This window comes from Nakaseomyces bracarensis, assembly GCF_045282275.1.
Source record: "Nakaseomyces bracarensis strain CBM3 chromosome Unknown Scaff1_0, whole genome shotgun sequence".
Taxonomy (NCBI): domain Eukaryota; kingdom Fungi; phylum Ascomycota; class Saccharomycetes; order Saccharomycetales; family Saccharomycetaceae; genus Nakaseomyces; species Nakaseomyces bracarensis.
The window spans coordinates 183,142-201,206 of NW_027263960.1; the positions used below are offsets into that span (position 1 = coordinate 183,142).

Here is an 18,065-nt window from a genome sequence, read left to right on the forward strand (position 1 = left end):
TTAATTGAAAATGCTACTAAGTAATAATTTCTGTTTACTTTATTTTAGTGTATTGTAAACATCATATGATTGTTAAGCTCTATGAAGTTACTTTATTAGGATAACTGCTTTCCGAAGAAAAGTTAGGTAAATCCCATAATGTTAGTAGATATTTTTTTTTTTTATTCATGGTTAGTGGAACCATCTTATTTTATAGGAAGTTAGCCTACGTTTATCTCAGTGGGTGTATAAACCATTTTCTTGATAGTAATGGATGGGACATTGCGCTAACCTTAGTAAAACATAAAAATAACGAAATATCTTCTTTTATTGTTGTTAAGTCGACGTTGATAGTATATTAGTAGTAAAGATAAAATATAGCAAATAGGTAAGGAGGGTGGAGGCGAATCAACTGAAGTACTATCCTTTTTCTCACTTTTTTTCTAAGGTCATTGTTAAAGCCAACTATTATTACCTATTTGTAATTCTATGCATTCAGCTGCTGTTGATTTTCGATAAAAATATAGTTTTGTTCTCTCATAAAATCAAAAGGATCATGCAAAATGAAAATGATTATAAAATAACAACAACTACCACCTGATTTAGGAAATTCATGTTATTGGAAGACATACAGAGACTCTGGGGGGGGGACATAAAAGCAGTAGCTTAGAAAAGAGTTATGGGTAACCACATGATAAGTAAGCAACCTGTGCATTTTTTGTTGAATACATTAGCAATTAAGTTTATTGCTTTTATTAAGCTATTGCTGTTGGAAAAATATTTATATCCAAAGAATAAATCGCAGGTAAAAGAATTGAGCCGTCGCAGAGTTCATTTAAGAGTGAAGTAAAAGTTTTTGAACGGAAGCGATGGGCTGATAAATTGGCAGTAAGAAACGGATATAGTAGAAACCCAGGAATCCAGAAGTATTAGAAGGGGTAGTAACTCCCAAAGAATTATTGAAGAAGCTTTCAGTTAATTCCTTCTGTTTTTAATAAATATCACTCGATTAGAAAAGGATGGCACATACTTCTATGCGACCGGTTCGTTGATGAGCAGGAGATAAACAACATCTCTATCGAAAAAAACAAAAATATTATCTATTCTCAAATCCGTTATGGCAAGAGACTAGTTATTGTTCAGTCACCTGCACAGAACGTCTTTCCAAAAAACAAACCTTCTACACCAGCTGATGTTTGTTATTTTGAATTTTTTTTTGATGCGGCTCTTTTAACTCATAAAGGCAATGAACCAGTAACATCACCATATATGTTTCCTGTATTACTTACTTTTCACCAAAATCGTATGGTCTATAAGAATCAATAATATTAGAGGTAAATCCCTGAATCGAACCACTTTTTCTAAAGGAGACCCCCATTTCTTTTTTACTCTCTATGATACAGAGGGGATAAATAGTTTTTAATACAAACGAAACTCTAAATATACGATTTGGTTCTTTCTGACATATACCTTTTTTTTATATTGCACACAATAAGATATAAATAAAATAAATAATAGACGTTCTTACTGGCACCCCCCACCCCTCCTCAAACTAATTTTGTGTAAATACTCGATAACTAACAAGAACTGATTGCAAGCTTATCTCCGTTAATAGCATAAAAGTCTAACGCCTATACTAAAATTGGCTTATAAATAGTAGACACTAGATCTTATCTTAAACACGCATATTACAATATGGTTAAGTTATTTTAAGGAAAACACGCCAGAAATAAAATGCACAACCGGGATAGGCAACGAATGTATGTGTATAACCACCCTCGATATAAATCGTAGAATTGTAGGCATGGATGGTACCAGAGGTGATGTCAGAACGCAAGGAAAATGTAGTAATAATGTTGTAAAACTCTGCATCTAAGAAGCCAATGCTTTTGAAATCATAGAAAGCGGTACTACTGGTACCATACGTTGCTTTTACTACAGATGTATTAAACAACGTACTGAAAGAATCCCCAACCATTGTCACTTAATGGATGCTGTGTTATCGATGTGCATACCTGACTCTACATCAATTGATTCACCAACGCACGTAAAATCTAATTTTGTAACGCCCGTATGCGAGACTATAATAAAGTATTTGGGAAGGGATATATTTCCAATAATCTCAATGCTAGTGACGGTTGGGAACAGGTTCAGATTCCAAGATACACCGGCGGTATGTGTATGTAATTTCCATATAAGCTAACATTATACTGGTCTTGAGCATTAACAAGGTTTAAGAAGCCCAGAAGTAAAAGAGTGAGTAACTTATCCATCTCTTAAATAATAATTTCTACGAATTTACTGGTGTAAACTTTCTGGAAACAATAAACATTTTTAGTGACAGTGCAGATATTGTGGAAATTAATCCCATCAATTTATATCAAATATCTGGCAACTAGTGAGAAGGAAAAAGTGGTTTCGGACCTCTTACCTTAACGATAACAAAGGCTAATGATAAAGTTATTACGGTGCTTCTAAGGCTATTTTTAAACTCTATAGCTTTAGTAGGTTTTCTTATGAATTGCAAAGAATTTTTACTGGATATATAGGAGTAATTTTGAAATTTGGTGGTACTTTTTTCCTATCCTCTTATATTTGTCATTTAGTTTTTATTCTGTAAAATGAAACAAGAAATTCTTTGGAGTCCAGTGTATTTAAATTTAACCCACAATCACATTATTCTTATAGGTATTAATACGGTCAAGTTCAAAAATAGAATAACCTCGTTTATAATCTACAGAGTAACTATGACTAAAACAGATCAATCATGGAAGAGTTTGGAGGTAATTGGCTGAAAAGAGGTAACATAGCGGGATATCGATTATTCCAACAATGTTTCACCACTCCTTTTGAGTACTAAAGTTTATTAAAGAAACAAAAAATGAATATGATCGTGTTTCTTTTTGGTAACATTAAATGGACACGAAAGCCTCATCAGGCTATAGAAATTGTGTCCTAGTGAACGGAGAATCAGGATTATAACCCAATATGGTGTATTATAAGAGTGAACACTTTGTTCTTTTGTAAATTGTTTCTTCTACAAAAATTTATCATTTGTAAGCAATCTAAGGGATTACATCAATGGCATTAAGCATAATTGTCACTTATTGTTAAAGTCAAAAGCAGAACTTAACACTATAGCTTCGACTCTCATGCTGCTACTGTTATCTCACATAAGCATGACAAATGGAATGTTTTACGCTTTCCTCTCTCTTTTAACCTCTATCTTACCAAAGGTCCTCATATCTTTTGACAACTGTTGTCTTCAGCTGAGGCTGCTAGATTCATTGTTTTATGATTTTACTCACTCGAATTCGCAAAGAGACATAGAGAAAGAAATAATGTTGCAAAAATCAAAGCTATCGGTGGCCTTCCTTAAAAGCGTAAATCATTTGATCGAGTTCTTGTGCGGGGGTGAAAGTTCTTCTTTGAATTTTAATGTTTTGGACAGGTGTTCAAAAGGTTTAAAATAAGAAAAAAAAATTTTCTCTGAGAAAATATGTATAAAGATCGTTATTCCACTGAAAAGCAATATTTTAAAGCAAAAGGAAACTGACTTGTTTCAACTTAGTATCAAAAAGATCTTCTCCTTCAAAGAGACATAAGGAGATATTTTTTCGAATCGATCGGGTCTGTCTCCTATTTCCGTGCCTTGCCCTATAATATATTGTTATATGGTAAGCATAAATGAAGACAAGTCTATGTAAACTCTGCTTTAATCTATATGAGGTTATGCAAACTCCTATGATGATCCAATTCCGAGGTCTGCTCCTCCGTACATCCATGTGTTCTTAGCTACTCTATGTACAGACGTAAACCTAGTTAGAGTTCAATTCATAAATACGTACAATATTCCAAAACGTTGAACGAACCATAAATGGATCTGTACGGTGCCAACGTGGAAATCTTATAGTTCATAATCATATAATTGTTGTATTATACTGTTGTATTCCCCGAAGGGCTTCGAAGGGCTTCGAAGGATATACTTAATTATGAGCAGGAACCGGAATAAGTGGTTACGGTAGAAGATATTATAGCGACTTTGAATAGGATACACGGAACAGCCACTCCGTCAATTAGTTAAAGAGTGATTCATTCACTGGTGCCTTACTAATAGTAGCTGAACCATGAAGGTCAACTTATTTGAACAAATCTTGTTATTTAATAAGTTAGTAGTTTTCCCTTATCTTGTGAAAAAGGATTGCCAAAAAGTTCTTTAAGTACTGGGAGCAAATGATATCAAAAATCAACCCCCCCCCCTTTCTTACTACCTGTTATTTCTCTAAAAATAATTTATGTATAAGATATAACTCTGGTGAAGGCACCATCTTTAATTATCTTTGCTCAACCACAGCGCTGCCGACCTTGCACAAAAGTTGTCTGTCGATCTAATATACAGTAACCTACAAAGAATAATGTATAACTCAAGTAGGTACCATTACCTAACCTTCTTAAAGATAGCTAACCTTTGGAAATATAGGCTAGTTCCATAATTTCGGTTTTGTTCATCTCATCGTTATTCGTTAACAAAGAAATTTGTATAAGTATATCGAAATGATAGGGATTATAGACGGTTGTATTCTGCTAACTGATATATATAATATATAGCTACGAGTTAGATTATTTTACAGAGGATATCTAATTGCTACGCCATGATGTTTGGAAAATATTTGTTGATGTCCCTGGTTGACTACTATGATTGTTGAAATATTGATTTATGGAGAAGTACAGTTATAATCTGCTTGAACAAAAAAATTGCGCAAGCCCGGAATCGAACCGGGGGCCCAACGATGGCAACGTTGGATTTTACCACTAAACCACTTGCGCATTTATTACGAACGGTATTTTTTGCCTTATAAAAGATATATACTACCAGTTCTATAATAAACACCGATGGTCTGAGGAAATTTATCTCTATACTTACAATTTTGATACTCAGCTATGAATATGCATATGGTATCTGCGATCTAGTGCGTCCATGTATTATAACGCCTATCCTCCATATATATCACTGCTTATACTATAATTGTACTAGTCTATATCTATATTAGCCTATAATTGTATTACTTTATAATTTTATGACTTACAATTGGATTACCTTATATTTATATTAATATATATTGTTTATTTATTAATCTGTAATTTTATCTTTTCAGTATTATATCAATACCTTATCGAGTTGTGTATTCTGTTATCTAGCTCAGAATAAAGTAGAAGATAACACAGCTTTTCAACTTAGTTTGAAATTAGAATTAGTACAAAAGATACAGAACGAACAAATTAATGGGTATAGTAGCATTATATAACTGTAAAAATAATGTATATCAAATACATGTGAAATCAAATCATTTGAAGCAAGAACACAAAGGCAACAACCCATACGTTATTGAAGACAGTAGAGGCCCCAGCGTGATACTGAATGGTATTCACAAAGGGTGCGGTTGATTGTGTGGCTATAGATGCAGATGGTTGGAGACTCAAGTGGGTGCCTTGGGTTGTGCCAGAACCAGATGATCCTGAACCTGCATTAGAACCTGACGATCCTGAAGCTGACGATCCTGATGATCCTGAACCAGAATTGGAACCAGAATTGGAACCAGAATTGGAACCAGAATTGGAACCAGAATTGGATCCAGAATTGGATCCAGAATTGGAACCAGAATTGGATCCAGAATTGGAACCAGATGAACCTGATCCAGATGAACCTGATACTGATGAACCTGATACTGATGATCCTGTTCCAGACGATCCTAATCCTGATGATCCAGAAGAGCCAGATCCAGACGTACCGCCGTTAGCCCCAGATGTCATACCACTAGTTGGCTGGGCCACATTGCCCAACGTGTACACTGAGCTCCCAGTGTGCGTCTTACCATCACTCCCAACAGTTGGACAGTACGATACCACTACCGTCTCAACAACATTACCATTACTTACAGTGGCAGTAGTAGCAGGGGGCTGTGAGTAGGAATCACAATGAGTATAGGTACTAGAAGAGGTGTGTGTCTTGCCGTCAGTACCCACGATCGGACAGTACGTTACTACAATCGTTTCTGTGGTGTCATTCACGGTGACAGTAGTGGTTGACTCAGGAGGTTGGGAGAAGGTGTCGCCGCCCTTGGTGGTAGAAGTGTTGGCGAATGGCATCATACTTGAAGATACGTATAGAGGGTCAGAATCAACCATGGCCATCGTCAACTCAGTCCACGTCGTCGTCGCAATATGTCCTTCGCTGTCTGTGTACCCAGAGGCAATAACGACCTCGTGGATGGTTTGGTTGTCTGAGACGAAGTCTGTTTCTAGGATCGTGGTAGCAGGGAGTGGAGTCACAGAACTTGGAATGGATATAGCATCGCTCAAAGTGTATGTTGTCGAGCCGGTGCGTGTCTTTCCATCACTGCCCACAGTAGGGAAGAAAGAAATGATATCAGTCTCAGTTGTGCTTTCTTTGGTTATGTATGCAGTAGTTTCCGGTGGCTGAGAGAATGTCTCGGTGTCCATTGTACTAGAATCGATCTTGCTACTGGATTTGACCTTACTACTTGACTCTACCTTGCTACCGGACTCCACCAATGTGTATGTCGTAGATCCGGTATGTGTCTTCCCGTCGCTGCCCACAGTTGGGAAGAACGAGATCACATCCGTCTCGGTGGTGGTGTCTTTGGTTACGGTGGCAGTAGTTTCCGATGGCTGCGAGTAGGTTTCGTTGAGTGATAGAATGTATGTAGTCGACCCGGTTTGTGCTATACAGTTATCACCCACAGTTGGGAAGAAAGATATCACCTCCATCTCTGCTGTTCCATTTATGGTTGTCTGTATAGTAGAAGGAGCTGGTTCCGTATATGATTGGAGTGGGTCTATGGTGTAAAATGTCTGACCAGTTCCTGTCTTACCATCCGATCCGATAGATGGGAAATATGTCCTCACAAAACAGTACGTTGTGGATGGGAGGTTGTGGGTATATGTTACTTCAGGGGGTTGCACATATACATCACGAAATTTAATAGCATATAATGGTACAGAAGTTCCATTATTACTACCTTCCACGGTCTCCAGAGTGAAGCTTGAGGAGTTTAGAAGAGTATTAGAATGTGAAAATTTGAATCTGAAATCTCCATTAGAGGTTTTAATATTCAAGTAATCTGAATTGGCGTAGTCTGAGGAGTTATATGGAATATATTCGTAAGATTCAATTTTGGATGGAAATGAAATAAAGCTATCACTTTCCATAGTAGTGAAACCACTCACATAATAGTCTTTCTGTTGATCTGGAACAGCATCGTTAATAACGAAAAGTCTCTGTCCACTGGAAGGACTAATGAATTGCATATTGAATTGCTTTGCAAATGTCTCAAGTTTACCATTAAACCAAATTGCACCATTGGATACTGATGGACCTGGATTAGTTTGCGTCTGTGAATAGTCTCCCTCGACATAGATAGTTGAATTCTCGGCATAAAAGTGACCAGCAGTTACAGAAGTTCTTTTAGAAAATGTAACATTAACATTATAGAATTCGTTATCGAGAGAGCTGAAGCTGTTGAAATCATAGTATGCAGAACTGTCAGTCCCGTGAGTAGCCTTTACCACAAAAGTATTTTCAGGCGTGGTGAATGAATCCCCAGTCATTATTATTTTTAATGGACCTAAGGATGCTGAGTTATCTATCAACATACTATTACCCAAGTAAATATCCCCTCCATGATACGTGTAATCCAGACTTGTAACACCTGTATGTGATATAACAACAAAGTATTGAGTAAGGTTTATATTTCCATTAAACTCTAGGCTTGTTGTGTTTGGAAACAAGTTGAGATACCAGGACACACCCTCAGTTGCGTCGTTGATGTCACCATTGTGTACATAATTCTCATAAATGTTAGGACCATACCGCTGCTGGGCAGTAACTAGGCCAAAGATGCTTAATAGAAGCAATGGACTCAACAAACTTACCATTTTCTATAACCTGCAGAAGTGTTTTTTAACGTTGTTTCTAAAGAGTAAAACTTTGAATAAAAAAAGATCAAGAACAAAATGATCGAAGTACGAATATTAATCATCCTTTTATATATAAACACAATTTTTGGAAGTTGAACAGAAGCTTCCTATTTTTCTATTATTAGCTTTAACAAATGTCATATTATTCAATGTCATCATATGGTTATCAACTGATTCCAGAAACTTTAGTTCTCTCCATTTATTCTTGAGCACATTTAATTACTAAGACAGAAGAATTTGTAAATATAACCTTCAATAATTTAATTTCAATGTTTGCGCAAGTCACTTTTGATAATTAGTACAATATCATTGAATTCTAGATGTGTTAGGGCCAGTACACAGTACCGGGGACGCAGTGGTACCAGTGACAAGGGTTTCGACCTACTAGTGGTGTGGTCTCGACAACGAAGACCCCTGTAATGGTGATGTTGTTAGTGCAGAAAGTGAAGGAGTTGATGACCGACACGGTGTATGGGACGGTGTCAGTACCTGGTTAATTCACTAAAAATCCTTTAGGTCATATATCAGTAACCGTAGGAAGGGTAAAAAGAGTCAATTAAATGCGGTTGTTGATTCTGTTTTGTGCACTCATTTATGTTCTTACATTTATACACTACTATAACTGCAGCCTAATCAGATGAAACTTAACGTGCATTAGTTTTCGATTTCCTTAATTGTTTTTATTATTATCAATATCTATTTTCCTAATTCAGTTGTTTTTTTAATTGAAAATGCTACTAAGTAATAATTTCTGTTTACTTTATTTTAGTGTATTGTAAACATCATATGATTGTTAAGCTCTATGAAGTTACTTTATTAGGATAACTGCTTTCCGAAGAAAAGTTAGGTAAATCCCATAATGTTAGTAGATATTTTTTTTTTTTATTCATGGTTAGTGGAACCATCTTATTTTATAGGAAGTTAGCCTACGTTTATCTCAGTGGGTGTATAAACCATTTTCTTGATAGTAATGGATGGGACATTGCGCTAACCTTAGTAAAACATAAAAATAACGAAATATCTTCTTTTATTGTTGTTAAGTCGACGTTGATAGTATATTAGTAGTAAAGATAAAATATAGCAAATAGGTAAGGAGGGTGGAGGCGAATCAACTGAAGTACTATCCTTTTTCTCACTTTTTTTCTAAGGTCATTGTTAAAGCCAACTATTATTACCTATTTGTAATTCTATGCATTCAGCTGCTGTTGATTTTCGATAAAAATATAGTTTTGTTCTCTCATAAAATCAAAAGGATCATGCAAAATGAAAATGATTATAAAATAACAACAACTACCACCTGATTTAGGAAATTCATGTTATTGGAAGACATACAGAGACTCTGGGGGGGGGACATAAAAGCAGTAGCTTAGAAAAGAGTTATGGGTAACCACATGATAAGTAAGCAACCTGTGCATTTTTTGTTGAATACATTAGCAATTAAGTTTATTGCTTTTATTAAGCTATTGCTGTTGGAAAAATATTTATATCCAAAGAATAAATCGCAGGTAAAAGAATTGAGCCGTCGCAGAGTTCATTTAAGAGTGAAGTAAAAGTTTTTGAACGGAAGCGATGGGCTGATAAATTGGCAGTAAGAAACGGATATAGTAGAAACCCAGGAATCCAGAAGTATTAGAAGGGGTAGTAACTCCCAAAGAATTATTGAAGAAGCTTTCAGTTAATTCCTTCTGTTTTTAATAAATATCACTCGATTAGAAAAGGATGGCACATACTTCTATGCGACCGGTTCGTTGATGAGCAGGAGATAAACAACATCTCTATCGAAAAAAACAAAAATATTATCTATTCTCAAATCCGTTATGGCAAGAGACTAGTTATTGTTCAGTCACCTGCACAGAACGTCTTTCCAAAAAACAAACCTTCTACACCAGCTGATGTTTGTTATTTTGAATTTTTTTTTGATGCGGCTCTTTTAACTCATAAAGGCAATGAACCAGTAACATCACCATATATGTTTCCTGTATTACTTACTTTTCACCAAAATCGTATGGTCTATAAGAATCAATAATATTAGAGGTAAATCCCTGAATCGAACCACTTTTTCTAAAGGAGACCCCCATTTCTTTTTTACTCTCTATGATACAGAGGGGATAAATAGTTTTTAATACAAACGAAACTCTAAATATACGATTTGGTTCTTTCTGACATATACCTTTTTTTTATATTGCACACAATAAGATATAAATAAAATAAATAATAGACGTTCTTACTGGCACCCCCCACCCCTCCTCAAACTAATTTTGTGTAAATACTCGATAACTAACAAGAACTGATTGCAAGCTTATCTCCGTTAATAGCATAAAAGTCTAACGCCTATACTAAAATTGGCTTATAAATAGTAGACACTAGATCTTATCTTAAACACGCATATTACAATATGGTTAAGTTATTTTAAGGAAAACACGCCAGAAATAAAATGCACAACCGGGATAGGCAACGAATGTATGTGTATAACCACCCTCGATATAAATCGTAGAATTGTAGGCATGGATGGTACCAGAGGTGATGTCAGAACGCAAGGAAAATGTAGTAATAATGTTGTAAAACTCTGCATCTAAGAAGCCAATGCTTTTGAAATCATAGAAAGCGGTACTACTGGTACCATACGTTGCTTTTACTACAGATGTATTAAACAACGTACTGAAAGAATCCCCAACCATTGTCACTTAATGGATGCTGTGTTATCGATGTGCATACCTGACTCTACATCAATTGATTCACCAACGCACGTAAAATCTAATTTTGTAACGCCCGTATGCGAGACTATAATAAAGTATTTGGGAAGGGATATATTTCCAATAATCTCAATGCTAGTGACGGTTGGGAACAGGTTCAGATTCCAAGATACACCGGCGGTATGTGTATGTAATTTCCATATAAGCTAACATTATACTGGTCTTGAGCATTAACAAGGTTTAAGAAGCCCAGAAGTAAAAGAGTGAGTAACTTATCCATCTCTTAAATAATAATTTCTACGAATTTACTGGTGTAAACTTTCTGGAAACAATAAACATTTTTAGTGACAGTGCAGATATTGTGGAAATTAATCCCATCAATTTATATCAAATATCTGGCAACTAGTGAGAAGGAAAAAGTGGTTTCGGACCTCTTACCTTAACGATAACAAAGGCTAATGATAAAGTTATTACGGTGCTTCTAAGGCTATTTTTAAACTCTATAGCTTTAGTAGGTTTTCTTATGAATTGCAAAGAATTTTTACTGGATATATAGGAGTAATTTTGAAATTTGGTGGTACTTTTTTCCTATCCTCTTATATTTGTCATTTAGTTTTTATTCTGTAAAATGAAACAAGAAATTCTTTGGAGTCCAGTGTATTTAAATTTAACCCACAATCACATTATTCTTATAGGTATTAATACGGTCAAGTTCAAAAATAGAATAACCTCGTTTATAATCTACAGAGTAACTATGACTAAAACAGATCAATCATGGAAGAGTTTGGAGGTAATTGGCTGAAAAGAGGTAACATAGCGGGATATCGATTATTCCAACAATGTTTCACCACTCCTTTTGAGTACTAAAGTTTATTAAAGAAACAAAAAATGAATATGATCGTGTTTCTTTTTGGTAACATTAAATGGACACGAAAGCCTCATCAGGCTATAGAAATTGTGTCCTAGTGAACGGAGAATCAGGATTATAACCCAATATGGTGTATTATAAGAGTGAACACTTTGTTCTTTTGTAAATTGTTTCTTCTACAAAAATTTATCATTTGTAAGCAATCTAAGGGATTACATCAATGGCATTAAGCATAATTGTCACTTATTGTTAAAGTCAAAAGCAGAACTTAACACTATAGCTTCGACTCTCATGCTGCTACTGTTATCTCACATAAGCATGACAAATGGAATGTTTTACGCTTTCCTCTCTCTTTTAACCTCTATCTTACCAAAGGTCCTCATATCTTTTGACAACTGTTGTCTTCAGCTGAGGCTGCTAGATTCATTGTTTTATGATTTTACTCACTCGAATTCGCAAAGAGACATAGAGAAAGAAATAATGTTGCAAAAATCAAAGCTATCGGTGGCCTTCCTTAAAAGCGTAAATCATTTGATCGAGTTCTTGTGCGGGGGTGAAAGTTCTTCTTTGAATTTTAATGTTTTGGACAGGTGTTCAAAAGGTTTAAAATAAGAAAAAAAAATTTTCTCTGAGAAAATATGTATAAAGATCGTTATTCCACTGAAAAGCAATATTTTAAAGCAAAAGGAAACTGACTTGTTTCAACTTAGTATCAAAAAGATCTTCTCCTTCAAAGAGACATAAGGAGATATTTTTTCGAATCGATCGGGTCTGTCTCCTATTTCCGTGCCTTGCCCTATAATATATTGTTATATGGTAAGCATAAATGAAGACAAGTCTATGTAAACTCTGCTTTAATCTATATGAGGTTATGCAAACTCCTATGATGATCCAATTCCGAGGTCTGCTCCTCCGTACATCCATGTGTTCTTAGCTACTCTATGTACAGACGTAAACCTAGTTAGAGTTCAATTCATAAATACGTACAATATTCCAAAACGTTGAACGAACCATAAATGGATCTGTACGGTGCCAACGTGGAAATCTTATAGTTCATAATCATATAATTGTTGTATTATACTGTTGTATTCCCCGAAGGGCTTCGAAGGGCTTCGAAGGATATACTTAATTATGAGCAGGAACCGGAATAAGTGGTTACGGTAGAAGATATTATAGCGACTTTGAATAGGATACACGGAACAGCCACTCCGTCAATTAGTTAAAGAGTGATTCATTCACTGGTGCCTTACTAATAGTAGCTGAACCATGAAGGTCAACTTATTTGAACAAATCTTGTTATTTAATAAGTTAGTAGTTTTCCCTTATCTTGTGAAAAAGGATTGCCAAAAAGTTCTTTAAGTACTGGGAGCAAATGATATCAAAAATCAACCCCCCCCCCTTTCTTACTACCTGTTATTTCTCTAAAAATAATTTATGTATAAGATATAACTCTGGTGAAGGCACCATCTTTAATTATCTTTGCTCAACCACAGCGCTGCCGACCTTGCACAAAAGTTGTCTGTCGATCTAATATACAGTAACCTACAAAGAATAATGTATAACTCAAGTAGGTACCATTACCTAACCTTCTTAAAGATAGCTAACCTTTGGAAATATAGGCTAGTTCCATAATTTCGGTTTTGTTCATCTCATCGTTATTCGTTAACAAAGAAATTTGTATAAGTATATCGAAATGATAGGGATTATAGACGGTTGTATTCTGCTAACTGATATATATAATATATAGCTACGAGTTAGATTATTTTACAGAGGATATCTAATTGCTACGCCATGATGTTTGGAAAATATTTGTTGATGTCCCTGGTTGACTACTATGATTGTTGAAATATTGATTTATGGAGAAGTACAGTTATAATCTGCTTGAACAAAAAAATTGCGCAAGCCCGGAATCGAACCGGGGGCCCAACGATGGCAACGTTGGATTTTACCACTAAACCACTTGCGCATTTATTACGAACGGTATTTTTTGCCTTATAAAAGATATATACTACCAGTTCTATAATAAACACCTGAGGAGTTTTGATACTGAACTATGAATATGCATATGGTATCTGCGATCTAGTGCGTCCATGTATTATAACGCCTATCCTCCATATATATCACTGCTTATACTATAATTGTACTAGTCTATATCTATATTAGCCTATAATTGTATTACTTTATAATTTTATGATTTTTAATTGGATTACGTTATATTATATTAATTTATATTGTTTATTTATTAATCTGTAATTTTATCTTTTCAGTATTATATCAATACCTTATCGAGTTGTGTATTCTGTTATCTAGCTCAGAATAAAGTAGAAGATAACACAGCTTTTCAACTTAGTTTGAAATTAGAATTAGTACAAAAGATACAGAACGAACAAATTAATGGGTATAGTAGCATTATATAACTGTAAAAATAATGTATATCAAATACATGTGAAATCAAATCATTTGAAGCAAGAACACAAAGGCAACAACCCATACGTTATTGAAGACAGTAGAGGCCCCAGCGTGATACTGGATCGAATTCACAAAGGGTGCGGTTGATTGTGTGGCTATAGATGCAGATGGTTGGAGACTCAAGTGGGTGCCTTGGGTTGTGCCAGAACCAGATGATCCTGAACCTGCATTAGAACCTGACGATCCTGAAGCTGACGATCCTGATGATCCTGAACCAGAATTGGAACCAGAATTGGAACCAGAATTGGAACCAGAATTGGAACCAGAATTGGAACCAGAATTGGATCCAGAATTGGATCCAGAATTGGAACCAGAATTGGATCCAGAATTGGAACCAGATGAACCTGATCCAGATGAACCTGATACTGATGAACCTGATACTGATGATCCTGTTCCAGACGATCCTAATCCTGATGATCCAGAAGAGCCAGATCCAGACGTACCGCCGTTAGCCCCAGATGTCATACCACTAGTTGGCTGGGCCACATTGCCCAACGTGTACACTGAGCTCCCAGTGTGCGTCTTACCATCACTCCCAACAGTTGGACAGTACGATACCACTACCGTCTCAACAACATTACCATTACTTACAGTGGCAGTAGTAGCAGGGGGCTGTGAGTAGGAATCACAATGAGTATAGGTACTAGAAGAGGTGTGTGTCTTGCCGTCAGTACCCACGATCGGACAGTACGTTACTACAATCGTTTCTGTGGTGTCATTCACGGTGACAGTAGTGGTTGACTCAGGAGGTTGGGAGAAGGTGTCGCCGCCCTTGGTGGTAGAAGTGTTGGCGAATGGCATCATACTTGAAGATACGTATAGAGGGTCAGAATCAACCATGGCCATCGTCAACTCAGTCCACGTCGTCGTCGCAATATGTCCTTCGCTGTCTGTGTACCCAGAGGCAATAACGACCTCGTGGATGGTTTGGTTGTCTGAGACGAAGTCTGTTTCTAGGATCGTGGTAGCAGGGAGTGGAGTCACAGAACTTGGAATGGATATAGCATCGCTCAAAGTGTATGTTGTCGAGCCGGTGCGTGTCTTTCCATCACTGCCCACAGTAGGGAAGAAAGAAATGATATCAGTCTCAGTTGTGCTTTCTTTGGTTATGTATGCAGTAGTTTCCGGTGGCTGAGAGAATGTCTCGGTGTCCATTGTACTAGAATCGATCTTGCTACTGGATTTGACCTTACTACTTGACTCTACCTTGCTACCGGACTCCACCAATGTGTATGTCGTAGATCCGGTATGTGTCTTCCCGTCGCTGCCCACAGTTGGGAAGAACGAGATCACATCCGTCTCGGTGGTGGTGTCTTTGGTTACGGTGGCAGTAGTTTCCGATGGCTGCGAGTAGGTTTCGTTGAGTGATAGAATGTATGTAGTCGACCCGGTTTGTGCTATACAGTTATCACCCACAGTTGGGAAGAAAGATATCACCTCCATCTCTGCTGTTCCATTTATGGTTGTCTGTATAGTAGAAGGAGCTGGTTCCGTATATGATTGGAGTGGGTCTATGGTGTAAAATGTCTGACCAGTTCCTGTCTTACCATCCGATCCGATAGATGGGAAATATGTCCTCACAAAACAGTACGTTGTGGATGGGAGGTTGTGGGTATATGTTACTTCAGGGGGTTGCACATATACATCACGAAATTTAATAGCATATAATGGTACAGAAGTTCCATTATTACTACCTTCCACGGTCTCCAGAGTGAAGCTTGAGGAGTTTAGAAGAGTATTAGAATGTGAAAATTTGAATCTGAAATCTCCATTAGAGGTTTTAATATTCAAGTAATCTGAATTGGCGTAGTCTGAGGAGTTATATGGAATATATTCGTAAGATTCAATTTTGGATGGAAATGAAATAAAGCTATCACTTTCCATAGTAGTGAAACCACTCACATAATAGTCTTTCTGTTGATCTGGAACAGCATCGTTAATAACGAAAAGTCTCTGTCCACTGGAAGGACTAATGAATTGCATATTGAATTGCTTTGCAAATGTCTCAAGTTTACCATTAAACCAAATTGCACCATTGGATACTGATGGACCTGGATTAGTTTGCGTCTGTGAATAGTCTCCCTCGACATAGATAGTTGAATTCTCGGCATAAAAGTGACCAGCAGTTACAGAAGTTCTTTTAGAAAATGTAACATTAACATTATAGAATTCGTTATCGAGAGAGCTGAAGCTGTTGAAATCATAGTATGCAGAACTGTCAGTCCCGTGAGTAGCCTTTACCACAAAAGTATTTTCAGGCGTGGTGAATGAATCCCCAGTCATTATTATTTTTAATGGACCTAAGGATGCTGAGTTATCTATCAACATACTATTACCCAAGTAAATATCCCCTCCATGATACGTGTAATCCAGACTTGTAACACCTGTATGTGATATAACAACAAAGTATTGAGTAAGGTTTATATTTCCATTAAACTCTAGGCTTGTTGTGTTTGGAAACAAGTTGAGATACCAGGACACACCCTCAGTTGCGTCGTTGATGTCACCATTGTGTACATAATTCTCATAAATGTTAGGACCATACCGCTGCTGGGCAGTAACTAGGCCAAAGAAGCCTAATAGAAGCAAAGGACTCAACACACTTAACATATTCTGTAATCTGGAGTAATGTTCTATATAATGTTATTATTAAAAGGGAAAGGTTGGAAAAAAGTACATTGAGAAGAAATGTGGATTGTCTAATATCAATCCTTCCTTTTATATATGAAATACAATGTTCAGAACTAGAATAGAAGATTCCTTTTTCTATCTTTTTCTTTTTCTATTAGTTTAGCAAATAACATAATTAATATCATCATATTGCGCCCAACTGATGGCAGGAGTTTTATTTCCTTACGTTTATTCTTTGGGCAAATATGAAACAGGCAAATGGGAAGACGGTATTCATAACATATTTTTTTTTTGGATAAGTACATTAATACTTTAATTTGGATGTTCGCGCAAGTCACTTTCGATTGTTAGTATAGTTTCATTGTCTTCCTGTTGTATAAGGTAATAAAAAGTTAATTTCTCCAGATCAACTCCAAGCACAGGAAATTCCATCTTGGGCCTCTTGTTTATTGACAAGTATTTTTGGAAATAGACATAGAGGAACAAATCAGCTAGTAAACAATAGTTTCTAAAATGGCAATTATAATTTTAATGTCTACGGCCATTGTTATATGCTGTTTTTCTTTTTAAGAGTTCCAAATAGTTTACTTTCCTTCTGGTTGCAAAATTCCAAAATTTACAAGGTAGTATCGTAAATTAGTTCGTGCTTTTTCTACAATATTGTAGCCGTATCCTATTCATAGGGGGAGAGGGGCCCTAATAGGTTCTAATTTCAATTTCCTTATTTGCTTCTATTATTAATATCTATTTTCCGAATGCAGTCTGTCTCATAGCATCCCAGCTTTCAGTCCTCTAATAATTTCCGCTATTTACTATATTGTAAACATCATATGATTATTAAGTTGTATGAAGTTACTTTATTGGGAAATCTATAATACTATGACGCAAATCACTAGGTAAATCCTAAATTATAATACTTTATTTCTTCTTTCATATTAAGTTGTAGATTAATTATTTCATAGAAATTAATGTTATCTCAGTGAAGAGGGGAGGGATAGTATTGTTCACATGGAGGTTAATATAATTGGTTCCCTGTAACAGTAAAAAGAAAAATAAAAAGAGGGAAATCTTCTTAGTTGACCTTGATATGCCTTAATTATCTAAACTAATAATAGAAAATTCCAAAAAGGTAGGAAGGGGGGAGAAGCTTAGTAATTTTGTTCATTTTTTTTTATTTTACGAGGGTATTATTATTTGTATTTCGACTTCTTTAGTTGTTAGAATGAAATACAGTTTGGTGTGGTCATTGTTGTTTATTTTTCAATAAAAATGCAGATTATTACACCAGCTGACAGGCAGACTTGCAAAAGAGTTACATTAGCAGCAGAAAAGCGTGGAATGAGTCAATTGAGTGTATACTTGGTTAAAACAATAGTACTTAGTTTAGTTGATGGTTCTATGCTGTTAATAATTACGAGAATGCTTTG

The 18,065-nt window shown here is 35.9% G+C and overlaps 2 protein-coding genes across 2 annotated transcripts; both read right to left on the minus strand.

Moving 5' to 3' along the window:
- Positions 1-5,319: 5,319 nt before the first annotated feature.
- RNJ42_00064 (uncharacterized protein) lies at positions 5,320-7,935 on the minus strand (the record flags this gene model as incomplete). Its single annotated transcript, XM_071050234.1, has 1 exon — positions 5,320-7,935. One exon carries the CDS (start codon positions 7,933-7,935, stop codon positions 5,320-5,322), a length of 2,616 nt encoding a protein of 871 aa, XP_070908826.1.
- A 6,054-nt stretch (positions 7,936-13,989) lies between these two features.
- Positions 13,990-16,617, minus strand: RNJ42_00065 (uncharacterized protein; the record flags this gene model as incomplete). The annotated part of the gene is made up of 1 exon (XM_071050235.1): positions 13,990-16,617. One exon carries the CDS (start codon positions 16,615-16,617, stop codon positions 13,990-13,992), a length of 2,628 nt encoding a protein of 875 aa, XP_070908827.1.
- Positions 16,618-18,065: the final 1,448 nt, after the last annotated feature.